Consider the following 19,354-nt stretch of genomic DNA (forward strand, 5'->3'; position numbering starts at 1 on the left):
GTTCCTGAAAGATGCTCTTTATTTAAACATATATGTACAAGTAGTATCAGCTTATTTTCTGCATATTTGTTCAATACTCAACATCAGGACCTTCATAAATGTACTACAACTACGGAACACTAAGTTATCAGAGGGAAGGTAAAGTGACGAAGAGCAACACTTTGCTTGACATGAGTCACTAAAGTCCTAAATACACTCAAACATACACCATGTTATCGAAGGCATTTACAAGAGAGTTGCATTCATTTCCTGATGTTTATCATAAAAACGCAAGACTGAATTCAGATGCAAGTGGTTTGTTTGTCAGCAATATCTGTGATTTCCATAATGAATGATCTCACACATGTCAATAATTTCTCAGTAGCTGATGAGATGATGTTTGCACGGTTGATGATGTGTTCTGTCAGAGGAATGAGTGATTGGACCATTGAAATTAACAATAAGTATGAATGGACCACTTAAAATAATATACATAAATTAATAAAGCCTCCCATCATATATTGTAGTGTATTGGCATATACAGGGGTTAACAAGACAACTTTAAGTGTTACTTGTGGAAAACGCTGTTAGAAAAGTGGCTCAAATGAGGTTACATTGCTGTTAGAATTGAGTGACGCAAAATATTGAACGCACATTTCAGTGTAGTGCTACAAAATGATCTTCAACTCCAGGCTTACTTCCATATGCGTGTTCTTTAAAGGGTAATTCTGTTATCTTTAATCCTGGGCCCTATGTTTCTAAATGTGGTAAGTGGCATTTACAAAAACCTTTTGGAATTGGTCCAGTAGATTGTCTCCACTGTCAGCTGTGACACAGCAGCAGTGGCTCAATGAAATCGTATGGGGCAAATGTGATGGTGCACAAAATGTCCAATAAAAGTGGATTTTTCACCAATTATATGCACAGATTTTATTCTAAGAGTCTGGCAACATTACACATGACTCACTCAACGAGAAGTGTCACTCCTTTCGACTACATGGACATTTCTTGGACTGTCACTGTTGCCCCATTAGATTCCATTGTAGCAACCATGTTCATGGCAACGAAGCCGATTGACTGGACCGATTCCAAGGTTTTTTTTAACATTTATTTTTGTTAAATGTATTATTTAAATTGATCACAAATAGGGCCCATATTGAAAAATACCACAGTTCCACTTTAACACCACTATATACCTTTGGTTTGATCATGTGATCTCTGCTGGGTTTTTGGAGGAACACAAAAGAGCTGCAGAGGATTTAGTTTTAAAGATGTTAATGATACACCTGCAGTTTAGCCAAAGTTTATTTTATGTTTAGTTCATTTTCTCATCATGTTGCTTGGACAACACAATTGTGTTTGCAGTGGTGTGATGGTTTGATCTGAATTGAGTGTTCAGAGAATTATTCTGCTGTTTGAGCCAAAGCATTGAAACAAAAATATTTGTCAGCTATAGTCCAAACAGCATCCACCACTCTCCTGCATTTACACCTTGGTCTACATTTGCACGTTCACTTAATCTGCAGCCACATTGTTTGTATGAACGGTTTGCTCCTCCCACTTGGTAACAATGATGAAAACGTGAAGTTGTATGTCTCCTGAAAGTCAGGTTAGTCAGGTTAGTGTTAAGTGGCTGAGATGGAAGAAGAAATATCCATTATCAAACGAGATGAAAACAGGATTTTTTTTTCCAGTCACACAGAGAAACCCAGGATTTACACTTCTCTCATCGCTTGTAGTTCTCCACCTACATGTACTGTGTATCAGATACATCACCATGGACCCTATCACCACCCTATAAAGGAAGGTCATCATTTTTTATTTACAATACCCACATTTCTCTTTCTACTTTACTCCACATACACAGCTGAAGCAGTCTGCACTTTCACGAGCTGTTCGAGTACTGATCAGGGATAAGTTTCCAAACATCTGGTGCCCCTTTGTGGCAGAAACTATTAAAACTACAAACCTGACTCCTGAACAGGGTCCAGGGGAGACACTGGGCTTCTCTGAGTCACAGGAAGTGATGTATGGCATGTCAAGTGAAGCACATGTGTTATTCTGACGTGTGAACGGAGTTATTAAGAGGTCTCTTGTCGGTTACATGACGGCACACTGGGTGGCTCCGCAGCAGTCCTTAATGATGGCCACTCCTGACTTGGTGATGGATGGTTTGTTGGGCGGCAGCTCAAGGATTTGTCTCTTAGGCTTTGGAGGATCTTTCCATTAAGAAAAAGAAAAGGGAAATGATCAAGAAAATAGAAATAGAAGTGCATATACAACTTGTATTTTAAACATCTCGCTCACTTTGTGCGTCTTTGAGCTTCTTCTCCAGAGGAATCAGCTTCAGTCTGAGGAACTCTGCCATATCCTTGTCCTCCTCTCGCTCCCTGAGGACCCAAACAATTAAAGCAATAAATCACATGTCAACTGGGTGTGGCCTTGTCCCACCATCAGAAATGAGTTAATGTTGTTATAGACAACAATGCATTAGTTGCAAGGTAAATTACTTTAAAATCTTTATCGCATAGTAAAAACTATATTTTTTTAACCGAGTGTACCCCTTTGTGTTTTTCATCCATTATTAGGGATTCATCTTGTAGAAAAATGGAAGCTCTTGAGTGTAATACTGATATATGAGGAGTACAAATTGGGGTCGATGTATGACAACTTGTTTTTCTTATTGTGGCTCAGTGTGTCGTAAAGAAACATTTTGATGAAGCTGTTAAAAATAACACATTGCAGTTATAGTGCACTTTCTAAATGAATTGTTTCAGCTCCACAGACACTTGTTCATTCACTGATTAAAACCAGTCTGTGAATTTTACATAACTTGTCTGGATGTTCTCTGTGGGTTATCTGTGGCAGCAGAGGAGGAGGAAGCAGAAAAATGAGAATGAGCAACCATGGTCATCAGTCAACCCCCCCCCCCCCCACACACACAGACAGCAGGCAGTGTCGTATTGATGAAGTGAGCCCATCCCCGGTCGTCAGTCATTTGTTGCATAAATTCACTCTAGTGAGTCTCCGTCCTGTTGTCTCTCACCCACCCTGTGATTCTAATGAAGAAACAATGGATGCTCTTTAATCTGACACTGACTTAAAAAACGGACAGCTCCCGGCGACATCACCACACACACCGACTGACTGAGCCTACATGTTGGAGCACTCCACCTTAATCGCTCCACCTCAGCATCATCCACAAGGAAATCCCTCTTCTGCACCAGTTTATGGATCTTCAGGATCAGCTCTTCTTCCCGCTGCCGGTGCTTCTTTGTTTTTTCTTTCTCTGGGGGAAAGGAAGAAAGGAAAAGGATGAAAGGCAAAGTCAAACAAATAAATTGATGTATGGAGGGGGGAGGACAAGCAAGCAGAACTAAACCCATCTTCCCAGTGTAGACTATAAATTCATGTTCTATACATGTAGTTATTTGCAACAGACCTTAAAAAAATACTGACTACAGCAGGGACGGATCCAGGAGAAGGCCCAGGGGGGGCGCTGGCACCAGCTCAAATCTGAGTGGCCCCGTGAAGTGCCCCTGTCCTGTCAGTTTTTGTTGTTAAATAAACTAGTTACTAACAATAAAAATGACAATTTTTTAAGAATTGTTATTTTCTAATCTTTTTTTGAGGTACACAATGATATTGAACAGGGAACAATTTTCAAAATATGCTCACTGATCTGCTTTTTTCAAAGCTATAGAGTTAACAGTAAACAAGGAATGACTTAAATGTGCACGTTCTACTGAATCAGGTATTGTACATGGATATTGAACATATTTTTGGCCCCTCCTGTGTAAATTGTGGCCTCTTTATGATCCCAGTTTCAGAAAAACCCTAGATGTGCCACTTCTGTATAGCGAAGTCACCTGGGTCTTAAACCCAGAGTCACACCACAAACAGACCCTTAATTCTGTGCTCATGTATAATGTATGTAAAAAACAAGGCACTGATTTAATAATGCAAATGCTAAAGAGCTCTTTGTCCTGTCTCAACTGGAGAAGACATTTGCATTCACAGTAAGAGACTCACAAACGCAACATCCACTTTGACTTCCCTAACCTTCACACTCCAATACACAGTCAAAGACACATGAACAGACCAAACAACGTGCATATATAGACACACACACACACAGGCAGGGTTTCTCTCACTGTTGCCATCCAGGCTACTTGGAAAAGGGGGGTTTGAAAAACAACTGCAAACATCAGCTCTTTCTCCCATCTGGAAATTAAAGTGGAGCGGAGCAGCTCCAGTGTATATCCCCCTGAGGGGCGGGCCAATCTGAGTGGAGCATGGCTGCGATGCACAATGTCAGAGGCGCAGTGGAGGCAGCATGCAGTGTGTTTGTGGCCCTCATTGTACTGCTGTAAGTTATGGGATGCCAGAATACCCAGCAACTGCATCCATGAGGCCCCATTGGCTCACAGGAATGTCAACGAGGGGCACTTTTTGTGCGACAGCGTGGAGTTAGTGAGACCAATAATCCCGAATGGATAGTGGGCGGACAAAGAAGGACCCTCAACAGTAGAGAACAAAGGTCACTCCCTTAAAAAACAACTGTCGACTGTATCCAGGATACTTCAGTTCTGCATAGTGGAAGGAATCAGAAACACATCGTCCATCTCTATCTACTGCCCTATGAGACAAATTGTCATTTGTGAATATGGGCTTTACAAATAAAATTTGACTGATGAATTATCAATATCAGGCTTCTCTGACAGACTGTGGTGGAGGTTGGCCTCAAACACAAGCACTTTGTGCTAAAAATGACAGCGAGGGTTGACAGCTGTGCATAAAGAGTATGTTGGTTGTCATGTCGATGTAGGTTGTTTCTGAAGCAGAATGTGTGTGTGTGTGTGTGTGCGTGGGTGCATGCATGCATGTGTGTGTGTGTGTGTTTGAACTAGTACCTGGTACTGCGACAATCTGCCTCAGCTCCTGCTTTAAACTCATGATGTCTTTGCAGAGCTGAATGTCATCCATCCTTTGAAAAAAGAGACAGAAAGCAGAAAATCACTTGCTTCCATCGGATTAATGAAGAGCAGAAGCTGCTTCCACTCTGGATGTTGTTGTCTGAATGAAATCGTGTTAGACAGAGTTATGTCTTATAACCAACCCTGACAGAAAAGCAGATGTAGTCAAGAAATCAGCTGGAAGGATTGCAATCAAAAATGATATTTAAAACAAATTACTTGCTTGACACAGACACCTTTTTTATTTATTTTTATTATCTACAAATTGGAGTATTACCCTACAGCTTAATGTTTATATTAATACAAATAAAAATGTAAATTGCAGTACTGTAACTTTATCATCATGAAACGTTTTATCGATGGTGGACTTTACAGATTACATCACTTTGGTCTAGACTGCCGTGATATTTTGAACAGAATTCATTGATGCTACTTGATGTTCACCCTGACATGAGGGATCTCTGAGTGTCACATTCATGGTTTTGCATCAAATGAGGACAACTACTGGACAGAGTGGGATGAAATATCAGTTCATCAGTTGATTTTGTCCAGTAATCTGGTTTATTACCAAACAACTGCCAATATTATGCTAACATGCTCAAACAAGATTACACCTGCAGAACAGCACAGTGTTAACATTATCATTGAGCGCATGCTAACATCAACACAAAGCTCAAAGAACCACAAAGCAAAGCTCACAGGGATTTTAGCATCGAGCTACAAAGTGTCTTTGAGCTTGATTGAATAGGTTATTGAATGTTTTTCTCAAACATTTTATAGCATATAGCTTAAAAGACCATTACTCACTGCAAGATTGTTCATGGTAAATATTTCAGATCTTATTTAATCTTAACAATAGTCCAAAACCAAAGATATTCTATAATAACATAAAATCATTATTCACATTTAGGTACAACTAATGTTTGGAATGTCTGGCTTAATAAATCACTGAATTGATTAATCAGCATTTTTTTATTCACTATGGTAGTTCTTTTAAATCAGTGTAGAAAACACTTAATGTATTAAATGCAGTTGTAATGTTTGTCCATGTAGAGAACTTTGAATTGCTTTATTTTATTGTCTTTTAAATGTAATTTGAATGTCTTGTTTTAATGTATTATGTCTTCATGTTTCCCCATGTCTTTGTAAAGCACTTTGAATTGCCTCTTGTCTAAATATTAATTTATAAAACTTGCCTTGCCCGAATAATTGACACATCATTTCAGCACTAATCACTGTGTTGCTCCTAATCTAATTCGCTGTTGTGCTTGTCAGTGAGACATCACAGCCTCGACACCCCCGTGTGTCATATATATCACGAGTGTGTGCAGATGGAAAACATGCGGAAGAAATCAATCCGCGCTGCTCTCTGAGCCTCCTGCAGCCATGACGCCTCATCCTCGGGGGCATCCACATTTTCCCCTCCACTTCCCTAAACCCCCTCCCTCTCCCTGCAAAGCAGTGACAGCTACCACAGATTTAATTCTCCCTGTGATAGATCATGTCGATGACTCATCCACAGCCTCCTTCCACCTCCTCCTCCTCCTCCCTCTGTATTTATCCCTGCTCCTTTTTTTCACCTCCCTCCTGCTTTCTCCCTTTAGCTTCTTATTCTGCCTTGTGTTTTACTCTCTCAATGCAATCTGTGGATTCCAGCAGCTTCTGCACTCTGACACTCCATCTGCTACTTTGTGTGTGTGTGTGTGTGTGTGTGTGTGTGTGTGTGTGTGCGTGTGTGTGTGTGTGTGTGTGTGTGTGTGTGTGTGTGTGAAGATCTTCTGCCTTGAGTCACACAGAGCCTGACAACAGAGCAGTGTGCAGTAAGCATCGTGGCGGCCTAATGAAGCTGCTCAAGTGGGCGTGTGAACTAATGTTATCAACCAAGTGAAGGCTCTGAGATGTGTATCAGCTTCATCCCACATGAAAACCATCACACTGCAGATGTTAATGACCCACAAAATACACTTTGGTTTTTTATATGTAACAGTGGTGATATGATTCTATATTTATAGGTTGAAAAACAAGTGAAAAACAAACTGCCGCAGACCACGGCTCGTTATTCCCTCATTCAACTTGTTTTTTATAACGGTTTTACAATGTAATAACAGAGATTTTTGCATAATAATATGATTTTTCCTGGCTCACCAAGACTAGACTGTCAAAAGCAAAGTGTAACAAAAACTAAATCTTTGCTCCACATTAAAACAAATAAAACAGATATGGCTTCAAAACAAGACCGCTCAGCAATAGACCTGCATGGTTCAATGAAGACTCATATAAGCGTGTCATATATTTTTTATATTTAAATCAATATTTTATTTTCCACTAATTGTCTGTTTTTATGTTCATTGTTTGTCTTTTGTCTTGTATGTAAATGTATAGTTGTTAATTTGAGCTGCATTTCCTATATGAAAGGTGCAATATAAATAAAGTTGAACATTGTATTATTATAACTATATATAATCAATATAAAATAAGATTCTTCACAGTATAAATAATTGTATAACAAGAAATCAGTATTTCTAAAATTTAAAGTTAAATAGTTATAACTATCCCTACAAATCAAAAAGCTGAAAAGAGGCTTTAGTTTGTTCTTAATTTTGCTAATTTGCAAAACTACTTGTAATGTTTAATATCAGCCAATGTATTTTTTTACATATTAAAATGTACACCTGTGTGGGCTGATGAGTTAATACTGTCTCATATCATCCATTCCTACATGTTCTGTGAGTCTGTCGATTATTTCATTAATCAGTCTATGGACGGATCGATTAATCATTTATGTCGTCTTTAAAACAACAACGTTGAATAATTAATGGTTACAGCTGCTCAAATATCAGCATTAGCTGCTTTTCCTCATCTCACATTATATCAAAAAAGTAATAACAATAAATGATAGTAATAGTAAAAAAAGGCATCTGATTTAATTACTTTAGCGAATTGTGATGATCTTTACTGTACTCTAATTATGAAAATAATTGAGTTGCAGCCTTGTGTGTATCGAACAATACATTAAAACACCAGATCTGTATAGTTTTAAAATCAGTATTTGTTCATCAGTTTGTTAACGTCCGTGTTACCAGAGAGAGCAGACACAACATCCTGAGATGACGACAGCGAGGACTCAGACAGAGATAATACAGAATACCATCCCTGATCCTTGAAGCTATTGTTGTTGATGACGAGCCAATGAGTTCATGGTGGTGACTCACAGCTGCTGTCAGGCTCTGAATAATCAATGGACAAATGGACTGCCTCGCTCAGGATCGAAACCGTCTTAAAGCTGCCCACTTATGTCACATAGAATCAACTTCCTAGTGCCGCTGCAGTGGGTGACGTCGGTGTCGACTGTGTGGCGGCAACAAGGCCTTCATCGCTTCATCATCCACTCAAGGACGGCAGCAGCAGGGACTGTAGTGACAGCGTATTGATTATAATCTCCGTCACATTCTGGGACATGTGGTGTCATGGAAACACAAAAAAACGGACACTTCAGGGACTCACATGAAGCGCAGCTCTGACTCCCGGCGCACCAGGACCTCCCGCAGGCGCTGGATACGAGTCATCTCCACCTCGATCTCATCTGGAGACATGGTGCTCTCTGCCATGGACACGTCTGAGTGACCTGAGAGGAAGTGGGACGACACACAGTCAAAATGAAAGAGGAATAAAAAAGTTCAGATGGGAAGCAGAAGAAACAAACAGCAGACTGTTTACTCTCCACAAGGGCACCGCTGTTTGATCTCGTCTGTTATGCAACTCTCCTCACCTTGAACAGTGCTTGAGAGTTTAAATGAGGGAAAATACTCACCACACTCACAGACTCCAGCGGGTCGACACGTACGTATAGGTTTTTAATCATAGGTTCCTTCTCCTGTAATTTCCTGTGACTGTTTCATCCTTAAATTCTTAAATTCTGTCGTTTTTATCTCTGTAAACTTTCCTGTAGCGTCCTCACCTCGTCTCTCGTGTTACCCCGATCAATGCACTGCCCACCACTAATGCTGCGGCACCTGCACTGACCTAACCTGCATGTTACAACATAAAATCATATAGTGTGATACTCATTTTTAGTTTGCAGTAGTCATTCAGCTGACTACTCCCAAATATGTATCATATATCAAATCATTAAAAGAACACTTAGAAACACATTAGAATCCACTTACTTGTTAAAAACTGGGAAACATATGTATCTCTCTTTATATAAGTATATATTTAGGTTGCCTTCTGTGACTCTTGACAGTTTGAGAATAATGCCTGTGATAATATTGTAGTGATATCATCACAGTTTTGTCTTGACGCTCTTTAACAGAAGGGGGTGAGGTCTACTGAGAGACGAGTTACATTATGGACCGTATAGGATCAGGGTTTTTCAGATGTGACGAGAGGTTTAAGTTCAGGATATTTTGGCCTCTGCTGCTTCCTCTATCAACCATTATTGAGGAGTCATGAGAGATTAAAATAAAAGAAATAATTAAATGATTTTGCAATACTGTAAAATGTTGCAATACTACCAAACCCTCAGTCACATGTTAGACTAGGTTCTCTTCAGCCATGAGTCATCAAAAGTTTTCTTCCACATTTATGCAGAACATGAGAATTTCCCAGAGCCAGAAGTAAATGCTCCACAACGAGACTGGATGTCAACACAATCACCCGAAGCTGGTGTCAGAGTCCATGTGTAAAAACATTAGGGCTGTGTTTAATTACTATAAATATCTCATTCAAGGAAAGGAAATAACACAAATATTCACATTTGAGCAGCTGGAATCTGGATGTTTGCTTTTCTTCAAATGCAGGTTCACATTTGTTAAAGGCAATGTTATTTGTCCATGTGTTTGCTCACATATCCACATGGTTCTTATTAAAATATCACTCTGATCACCTGTCCATACTTGCTGTGAACTAATCCCTTCTATAAATAAGAACATTTTCCCAGGCTACAGCCTGATCTGGCCTGAGTAAACAAACTATTTGCTTATTTGATTCTGAGCTGTCAAATGTGATGCACAGTATTTCCCCACAGTGTAACGGAGGAGTGGATCAGCGCTTCATCCTCCTGCAGCAACACAAACTGCAGTGTGAGTGTTTGTGGTACTTTTTCAGGGATGCTTGCTGAGGATAGAGCTGACTCACCACAGCAGACAGAAGTCTGAGGGCCCAGTTCGCTGATGTCGAATCATCACGGTAAAGTGTCTGCTCAGAACAGACTCGGACTCAAACAAATCTAAGTTTTTCTGATGAAACTGCAGTGTGATATGAAACACACTCTTGATTTCCCCCTCTTTCCTTTCTCCTGTTGTACTATTGCAAACACCCACGCAGCTCGCTCTCAGCCATGTGCTCATTATCAATGAGACAGAGCAGCATTATGTCCCGGACGGGCCATTAAAAGCGGCAACGTGCCAGCTCAATAATGTCTAAACAGCTCCGACCCCTTCTGGGCAGAACACATTCACATTCACATTCTCAGCATTAAACACGTTACAAGGACAGAACAACTGATTAAAAGCAGTGTTCACCAGGTGAACTCACATCACACACCACACACTGTCAAAAACAAACAGGCTCATCAGTGCAGGGACATTTTAAGGGGCCATTGCTCTAACCTGAAATAAGGCAACACCCCCCCATGCCAGCCTAATCTTACACATTAGTGGAGATAGGATGAGGTTCTTGTAAACTGGTTAAATAGGATTTTGCGTCTTGAGCTTCAAACGTCATCTTTCAGTTTGCAAACCACAATATTCAAACCTTGTAAAGAAACTCTCAATAGTTAAATTAAGATCATTATGAGTAGACATTGTGTACGACATGTAAAGCAGAAGTTGAAAACTACATTTTGCAAATTCAGAATCCCAACACACCATAACCGTGATAGTGTGAAGAGGAAAGGGGCATAGGGCATCACTTTGCATCATTGTATTTCTTCTATGACTCATATTTATGCAGATACAACTTGTATATTCTTCAGAGGGGCAGCTCAGTCAAACAGGACAAACAAAGAGTTGCCCATGCAACTTTAGTTCAATGCTGTGCACGTCCACCCATCAGTGGACGTCAGGATTATGATTCGATGAGGAGTCAATAGCCTGGAGAGCATAGGGGGGACCTTGATGGTGCAACGACCACTGGAGGCTCCACAACAGGGGAGATGTCAGCTTCTGTGTGACACCCAATACAGAGGGCCTGACACATCCTGCAGACACACAGAGCTGCTGCTGATGATGCTGTACAGCCTCTGACACCCTCCACCCTCCTCTCTCTCCCCTACTCCTCCTCCTCCTCCTTTTCCTCCAATAGAAAAAAACTAGATGGTGAGCACAACATAGAAAGTGCAAGGTAAACACAGGCCGTGTTTGTCTTTGTTTTAAAGGGGATAAACTTGGTAGGAGGGACGTTCACCGAGCTTAAGCTCTGTTGTTTTCTCGCTGCATGTGTGTGTCTGTGGGACTCACAGGGAGAGAGAGAGAGAGAGAGAGAGAGCAGTGGCTGAATCTGTGTCTAAAAATATCCGCTGCATTTTTTTCCTCTCTCTTCTCTGACTTAATCTGGAAGTTTCTTCACACCCTGTTCCCTTGTGAGGAGCCGTCCTCAGCAGAACCAACCACGACGCATTAACACTGAAACCACGTCTGTTGTCACTATAGTGCTGCGTCTGTTGACATGAGTCATTCATCCTCCTTGATCCCCTGGAAACTCCAAAAACAATCATCGCTGATACTAATCATGTTTATTTGGCGTTGGTTCAACTCTGTGGCCATTTTTCAGCCTGTGGTTTTTTCGATCAGTGCTGAGATCATTAGATGATTAATTGATTGGTCAATTAGCCATTTAATATTATTTATCAAGTACAGAGCTCTTCCCTTTAACTAAGAACAATGCGCTGTCTGTTCACAGTACATTACCATACATTACAACATTGCCATACATTACAACATTCTAAATTAGATTCATGAGCTGGATGCAATATAACTTCATTCTAACGTGCACGTGTCTTGTGTTTGGTCTGAATGACAATAAAGTGAATGTTAAATGCAGAGTATTCTCGGACTCCAGCTTCTCTACGGTGACGATCGGTTGTTTTTCTCTGTATTATATCTCAGTTATATGAATATGTGTTTATATTAGTCAGGGATTAGTCATGGAGGGAAACTAAAAACTTAATAACAATCAATTTAATGACATCACATTGGACATTGGGATTCTGTTTAATGATGTTTGAACACCAAATACTGAATGATGCAAGAAAACAACCTGCAATGGTGATAATAGGAGAAAATAAACAGACTATTTATTAAACTCATTTCAACACACACACATTCAAACATCAGTCTCAATGTGAGAGCTATAGACCAGTTATAGATCAGAGCTGGGTATGATATCTGGGATATATCATCCTCCTGCGTCAGTCACCACAAGTTTGGAAACGTGCTGCTTGTGCTGTGTTTGAGGTGCAGGCTATTCCCTGGCTCGGCTTCATTCACAAACATGTGTCCACGGTGTGAAGGGGGTAGATGGGCCTTTTAGCTCCGCTGCTGAAAACAGCCCAAACCCTTTGTGAGTCACGCGTTTTAACCATTGCATTGCTGCGGATGCTCTCCGGCTCGAACATGCACTATCAACATAAACACGTTTCCCGACTGGTTTCCTGACAAAATCCACTTTTCTCTGCGTGATGCTCGGCGCTCACCTTTGTCCGTGGTCCACGCCGTCTCCGACACGGCGCCGTAGCTCCTGAGCGCGCGCTCGTTGTCCGAAATAGATCGCTTCAGCTCCATGTCGGCGAGAGAGAGAGAGAGAGAGAGAGAGAGAGAGAGAGAGAGGAGAGAGAGAGATGTGGTGGAGGTCCTGATGCTGCTGCTTCTGCTGCTGGATGTGGAGCTTCCTCTGTTTGCGATCTCAACTTCACCAGGTGACAAGGCTCCGGCGAACCGAGACGATGCGCATCTTTATCCGAGCTCCTTCAAGTCCCTGGACCGTGTGTGGGGATGGAGAGCAGGGCAGAGGAGAGGATGCAGGGAGCATGCGCAGTGCGAGCAGGGATGTGAGGATGCAGGGAGACACCCACTGAGGAGGGCTGGGAGGAGATGGCGTTCAAACTGAAACAATAGGCACTGAAGTTTTCACAGCCTGTCAGAGGATCAGGTTTCAGTTTGTGGAAACGCCCACATGCTCGGCCAGGAGATACTTCGTGTGTTTGAGGACAGTGCCTGTTGTAAACCTGCCTCTTTGGAATGGACCTCAGAATTATTCATGTCATTAGTGAGTCGTCCTATAACACTTCTAAATCATGCTGTCTTTTTTATTGTTTGCAGTTACTGGACGCTGTGTGGAGAGCTTTTTATAAACAGTCTATATAAAGTTAGAAAACTTTCTTTTCATCCTATCTGTACTAAGTGTTTTTCACAAATTTTTTTCACATCATCTCACGGCACTTTAATGCGGCTAATGTGGCTCCAGAGGAGGCTAACAGAGGAAAACATGGTGTAAATGACCTTGATGGTCAATTTTGAATGTTGGGACTTACAGACACTTGGATGACACCAGAGGAGCAGTATGGAGGATTTGAATGTTTAATTCTGTTGTTTTTTACATTTGAAGAAGTGGTCACCATTTACTTCAATTGTATTGGATTTGGCTGCAACACTGTTTGCCCCTGAAACTGTTTTGTGGATTCAAACACTTCATCCACTCCTCCATCGACATAGTGGGGAGTCGATAGAGCGAATTTTCATTTTTGGGTGAACTATCCTTTAAAAAATTATACAAAAACCCAACATTTCCCACAATGAGCAGCATTTTGGCAACAGTGGAGAAAGAAACCTCCCTCATTAACTGGAAGAAACCTTTAGCAGAACCAGACTTAACGTAGGCGGCCATCGTCGCCATGATAGAGACCAGCACCAGCAACATGCATGAATGTCTGGTTCTGATATGGTGAAATAAAAAAACAAATGATCTGATCTGGCGGGACGGATAACGTTGGGTGCAGTTGCTGTACCACTGCTGTAGTGCATCAGAGAAAGACATGTTTATCTGAAGACACATGTTTATTCAATTTTTATTAATATACATAAACATAAAGTCGAAATCACATTGAACTGCACTGCACTTCCATGGAACCTCAAAAATTCATATGTTAAGTGTGAAATCAGAAAGATGAGCGAGATACAATGTTGACTTACAGACAGACAGATGTCTGCGGGATTAAAAGGTAGATAATGGGTGAGAGTGTTTGCAGGGGTGATAGCACATAATTCCTGTTGTCTCTGAAGTGTACATCTGGTTATTATTTACATGCTGTTACAACTGACAAAGGTTAAATGGCAGATGTTTCCACATAAGGGGATCTGGTTGCAGAAGGTAAAATTAGACAAATGGAATCTGTTGGAGGAGCCCGATACAAAATTAGACATATCTTTATTTATAGGTACCCTATATGCTTCTTCTTTTCTTTTTGGAGTCTTAGAAGTAGATGTCAGTCAAAACAGACGCCACAGAGAATCAAAACACAAGCTGCAGAATAAAGCTACTGTTTGCAGGCAGACCTTTCAAAGAACACACTGTGCTCAATATATTCCCACAAGAAATGTAGACAGAGCTGCCGTTGCATGTAAAAGACGAGTGAGTTATACACACGAGCCAAAGCACAAGAGTAACAGCTGGTTTCTGGTAGCTATAGCTGTATGCTCGTTCAATAATCACATCACACTGAAACAAAGGGGGGGTTTCATTTTATTCAACTATAAATAGTGTCTCAATTTAGCATTTACAGTTAGTGTAACTATAGTGCAAAATGTAATAAAATTATATTATGTCTTTCTATGTGACCTGTCAAAAAGATTCTGACAGAATTCTACTATTCTAGTTTTCAGTTGCTGATATGAACAAATGAAATATTCATTAATTTAACCTTTCAGTTCCAGTGTTGCTCATCAGTTTAAAAATAATCAGGAATTCATTAACACAAAAGAAATAGTACAGTACATTAAGTTATTATAATTAAGGGTGCAGTGGCAAAAGGGATCAAACAGTAGTGGTGACAACAGTGTTTTAGTGTTTTTTTCTGTGCCCCAATTCAAACACTGTAGTATTATTACCACGGTATAAATTTAGCTGAGAAAAACTAAAATAGATACATCAGGACTTTCAGTAAAACATGGGAAGTGTGAATGTTTTGTTATCTACCTGAGAAGAAAGAGAAAAGTTTCCCCTAACCCTTTAAACTCTATGTATAGGAATAACAGTCATACTGAGCTGCTCTCTATTTATAAAATGACCTCTGTAGAAAACTATGTGCTGGAGGCAGCTGATGTTACATTTCAAGAGTCACAGCTGATAAGTAAAACCTGTAATGTAACATTTTCACAAAGAGGTACAACTTAAAAAAAAAAAGGTTATAAAAGCAGCTGTATCTGGAAACAGGGCAAGTACGACATCAAGCAGGCAGCAAGTCCACATTCATGCTGTTAATGGTTGTAAAATCGTTATCAGACAAACAAAGTGATATTCAGTAGTATCTCATTAGCACTTGTTTAGATGTAAAGTGTAAAAGGTTAAAATGTGGACATCGAACATGTATTTTATGATATACGTTTGCTCAGTGCATTATGGTCCTTCAGTGTGCCCCCAGTGTGAGCTGGAATCAGTGCAGACAGGCACTCTGTTACAGATGCAAATAACAGTTAAAGCACGTTTGCTCTTAAAGAAAGAGCGATATCTGAATTACATTTTTTTAAGTTTTATGAACCTTAAGACCTAAGCTAATGTGTTAGCTGCCACTCCACATAGTGGTAAAAATGATTTCCTTCACTCGTTCCAGTTTTTCATTTAGGTGAAAATCGGAGGAATCTGAAACTTCCATCGATACAGCTTCTGTCCCACACATTAGAAGTCCACATGAGTGTTTTCAATAAATAAAACAACAACTAAAACTGAGAAATATAGCATGGTTATGGAAAAATAGGATGTCTTTTCCCAATTAAATGATATATCTTGAGTGAGATTTGAAAAATATACTGCAAATACATCCATACATCCCCTTACAGCATAGTATCCTGTTCATACCAGTGTTTTACTGTTCAGCGTGTTTCAGTTCTAAGTAGATTTAGACGCTGCTGTTCCATCTTTGAGAGCCAAAGCCTTGACTTCAGTGTCCACTTTCTCCTTTGTGGATTCTGATTCATCCTGTTGATTGGAGAACATCCATTTCAGAGCAGCACCGGCTGTGCCATCGCCGCTCTGATGTGAGAAACACAGGAAGATGGCCCAGACGAAGGCGCAGCAGCCGGTGAAAGTGGTCCGTACGAAAAGAGGCACCAAGGCAAAGTTCAGAAACTGAGGGACAGGTAGAGATCGCACTATATTAATACCCTTTTACTGGTACAAATAATAAATACTTAATTAAGTGGATATTATGTGCTTAAATTAGAAAATTCCTTCACAAATACTGATGTAAGGCTCCATTTTTTTCAAAAATGTGCAGGTCTTGTAATTGCACAAGATACATCTATTATTTTAAAGGTTTAAAGGCTGGTCTACAGATCAATATTCATCATATTGTTAAAAAAAACTGACATTAATGGAAGTGAAGAGAATCTAAAGTCGGAGATCCACTTATTTATGTGATCGTGAAATGTGGTTATATGCCCTGAATCAGTAGTAGGTGGAAATTTGAACTTAGATTTCTTAACTTGGTATAATAGTTTCCAAATGCAAAAATTTAACTGGAGACATTAATATTTACCTGCATGAACGGCCAGAACATTAGCCCCGTCTGAAAAGACACACAAAACAGAAAGCACGCCAGTCACAAATGTCATCTTCTCACTGTTTGATTTGAAAAGCCACGAGTTCACTGTCACAGCACATCATCACCGTGGATGGAATATTTGAGCAAAAAGCACTTGAAGGTGATACTGACAGGAATGACAGGAAAAACAAGCAGTGACAGGCCGTCTGTGCTGCTACTCACTCTATAAGTATTCAGGAATTTTTTTCTCCAGTCTTCAAAGATGTCCTCTTTGCCTTCCAAGAAGCTGATACCTGGATGACACAGACGACACGGGAGAGTTTATTCTCTGGCAGCCTGCTATGTCTTGTTGGAGTTAGGAAAATAAGAATGGAGGAGCTCTCCCTCCCTTAGAATGACATTTGTTTGTCTGTTATTAGGAGAATTACGCAAAAACGACTGGATTAGATTTCTACGTAACTTGGTGGAAGGATGTGGTATGTGTCAGGGAAGATCCAGTTCAATTTTGGTTTGGATCTGGATCAGGCTGTGGATCAAGTGATTTTTTTTCACTCTCTTTAACATTATGAGATAACAACGGTAATAATACACGGATCTTGATGAAAAACATCAGGCACACTTAGGGGGCTGATTTCTGTTAGTGCTTGAAAATTGGTGAAGCATTATTGAATTTAAGGAGAATGTTGAGCCTTGGCAGAGGTATGCTCCCTTCCATTTCTTGTTGTGAGAACCATTAGAACCGAGTTACTTTATTTTCACGTTCAACTTTAAACCAGTTAGTATTTGTTTGATTTGAATGATGGCCTACTTTACAGCAACATTTCTACTGTACTAATATCTAAATATCTAAAATATTAAAGGAAGCATTAAACAGTGCTGCAGGTTCAAGCCACTGATTATACTGAAAAGGTGTTATCAGACTGTCACGTGTGTCCGTGTCTGCTGCAGGACACTTCTCTGTTCAGTGGAATCAGTGTTTTTCATGTGACCTCTGCTTGTCATGGTTTGCTTCATAGGACAATGAATAACAGCTGATCTTTACCCCACAAGCGCAGGAGCACAGAGATGACGTGGGTTCTGTTACAAATTGACAGATATGTGATCTGTCTGGGAGTTAACTATTGACTTCCTGTGTGTGTGCACATGTCTTTCTATAGTTATGAGGGACAATTTTGGTTGAATACTATCATTGTGAGGACATTTTGACTTGTCCTCACAAATTCAAAGGTTAAGGTTTAGTTTAGGGTTAGGCATTTAGTTGTGATGGTTAAGGTTAGGGTAAGGGGCTAGGGAATACAGTGTGTGTGTGTGTGTGTGAGAGAGAGAGAGAGAGAGAGAGACCTGTGTAGAAGACACTGGTGGCCAGGGGCCCTGCGATGGTCTGGTCCAGCAGCAGCTTCCTCACCACCATCCTGGCAGAGTTCCCGGGAAACCTCCGCTCCAGAAAGCGCATCCAGAAGAAACTAAAGTTGCCATGGAAACTGAACGCGACCACGGCGACGTTGCGCGTGTGGCTCCAGTCCATGTTGTCCCTGCGCGCGAGACACTGGTGCACCAAGTCCCCCCCGGCGAACAGACACCCGTACACCGTGACGTTAGAGACCCACGGAAACCGACGGACGTGTCTCACAAGCGCCTTCAGCATTTTAAAACCAGGGTTAGAATAAAGGCGTGAAAGAGTCAGGAGGCGAGATGTGTCACTTTAGCGGACGGAATCTGAGGGAGCTAGCTGGATGTTCCTGTTACGCACGGCGCCATCATAACGTCATCTCTGGGATGGTCAGTGACACTGTACAGCTCCCCACGATGAACACTATGAATCCTACCAGCCACGGGCTCTCTGATGGACGGGACACAGATGAGGATACTTGCATGTGCGGAGCTGTCATCCACCGACGCTGTCTGCGGGCTGCCTGTCACAAGCCGGCGTCGCCTGGTTCTGCGTAAAAAAAACAAAAAAAAACGACGCCCGCTGTTTATGAATAGAAGTGAGCGTAGAGTTGAGGGGCGGAGCGACGCTGGTACAACATCAGATCACAGATCAGCTGCTGGAGCTGAGTCTGTCAGGTTGATCTGAGGAAACCATCCGGTCACACATCATCCCGACAGTCAGGTTCATCAATGAAACCCACTGTGATATAACCGAGGAGGCTCGAACAGCCTTATTCAGTGGAAATCCTTGCCTGAGGAGTGTGGACTTGTCAGCTCTTTTTTTAAAACATGATTTAATAGGAAATCTATTATACCTATTTAAAGTTTTTTTTTTAAAACGTTTTGAATATTTTCTTTTTTGTTATCTTTCTCATTTTTGTTGTCCCGTTTTGTTTTGCCTTGTTTTATTCAATTGGGTTTTGTAAAGATCTTTATTAAAGGTACAGTGTGTAGAATTTTGTGATATCTAATGTTGAAATTGCATGTTGCAGCTGAACACCCCTCACCTCACCCTCTCCTTCCAAACATGAAAAATAAACTGTGGTAGCTTCAGTTGTCATAAAAAATCAAAAGGTGTTTAGTTTGTCCAGAGAGGGCCTTTTCTGGGTTAAAGAAAACTACAATTCATACAATTTAGATGAAACGAACTAGTGAAAACATCATGAGGATTATTCTACATTAAATTTCTGCCAATAGTTCCCTTTCACCTAAA

The 19,354-nt window shown here is 40.7% G+C and overlaps 2 protein-coding genes across 2 annotated transcripts; both read right to left on the reverse strand.

Moving 5' to 3' along the window:
• Position 1: 1 nt before the first annotated feature.
• On the reverse strand, positions 2-13,071 carry bmerb1 (bMERB domain containing 1). Its single transcript, XM_020084075.2, has 6 exons — positions 12,649-13,071; positions 8,460-8,580; positions 4,893-4,966; positions 3,154-3,268; positions 2,287-2,369; positions 2-2,198 (listed from the first exon to the last, which is right to left on the reverse strand). Exons 1-6 carry the CDS (start codon positions 12,734-12,736, stop codon positions 2,080-2,082), a joined length of 600 nt encoding a protein of 199 aa, XP_019939634.1. The 5' UTR covers positions 12,737-13,071; the 3' UTR covers positions 2-2,079.
• Positions 13,072-14,675: 1,604 nt separating this feature from the next.
• Positions 14,676-18,827, reverse strand: LOC109627284 (mpv17-like protein). The gene is made up of 4 exons (XM_020083768.2): positions 18,052-18,827; positions 16,933-17,003; positions 16,705-16,734; positions 14,676-16,295 (listed from the first exon to the last, which is right to left on the reverse strand). The coding sequence occupies exons 1-4, from the start codon at positions 18,353-18,355 to the stop codon at positions 16,056-16,058; spliced, it is 645 nt and encodes a 214-aa protein (XP_019939327.1). The 5' UTR covers positions 18,356-18,827; the 3' UTR covers positions 14,676-16,055.
• Between the last annotated feature and the right edge of the window lie 527 nt (positions 18,828-19,354).

This window comes from Paralichthys olivaceus, chromosome 8 (assembly GCF_024713975.1).
Source record: "Paralichthys olivaceus isolate ysfri-2021 chromosome 8, ASM2471397v2, whole genome shotgun sequence".
NCBI lineage: Eukaryota > Metazoa > Chordata > Actinopteri > Pleuronectiformes > Paralichthyidae > Paralichthys > Paralichthys olivaceus.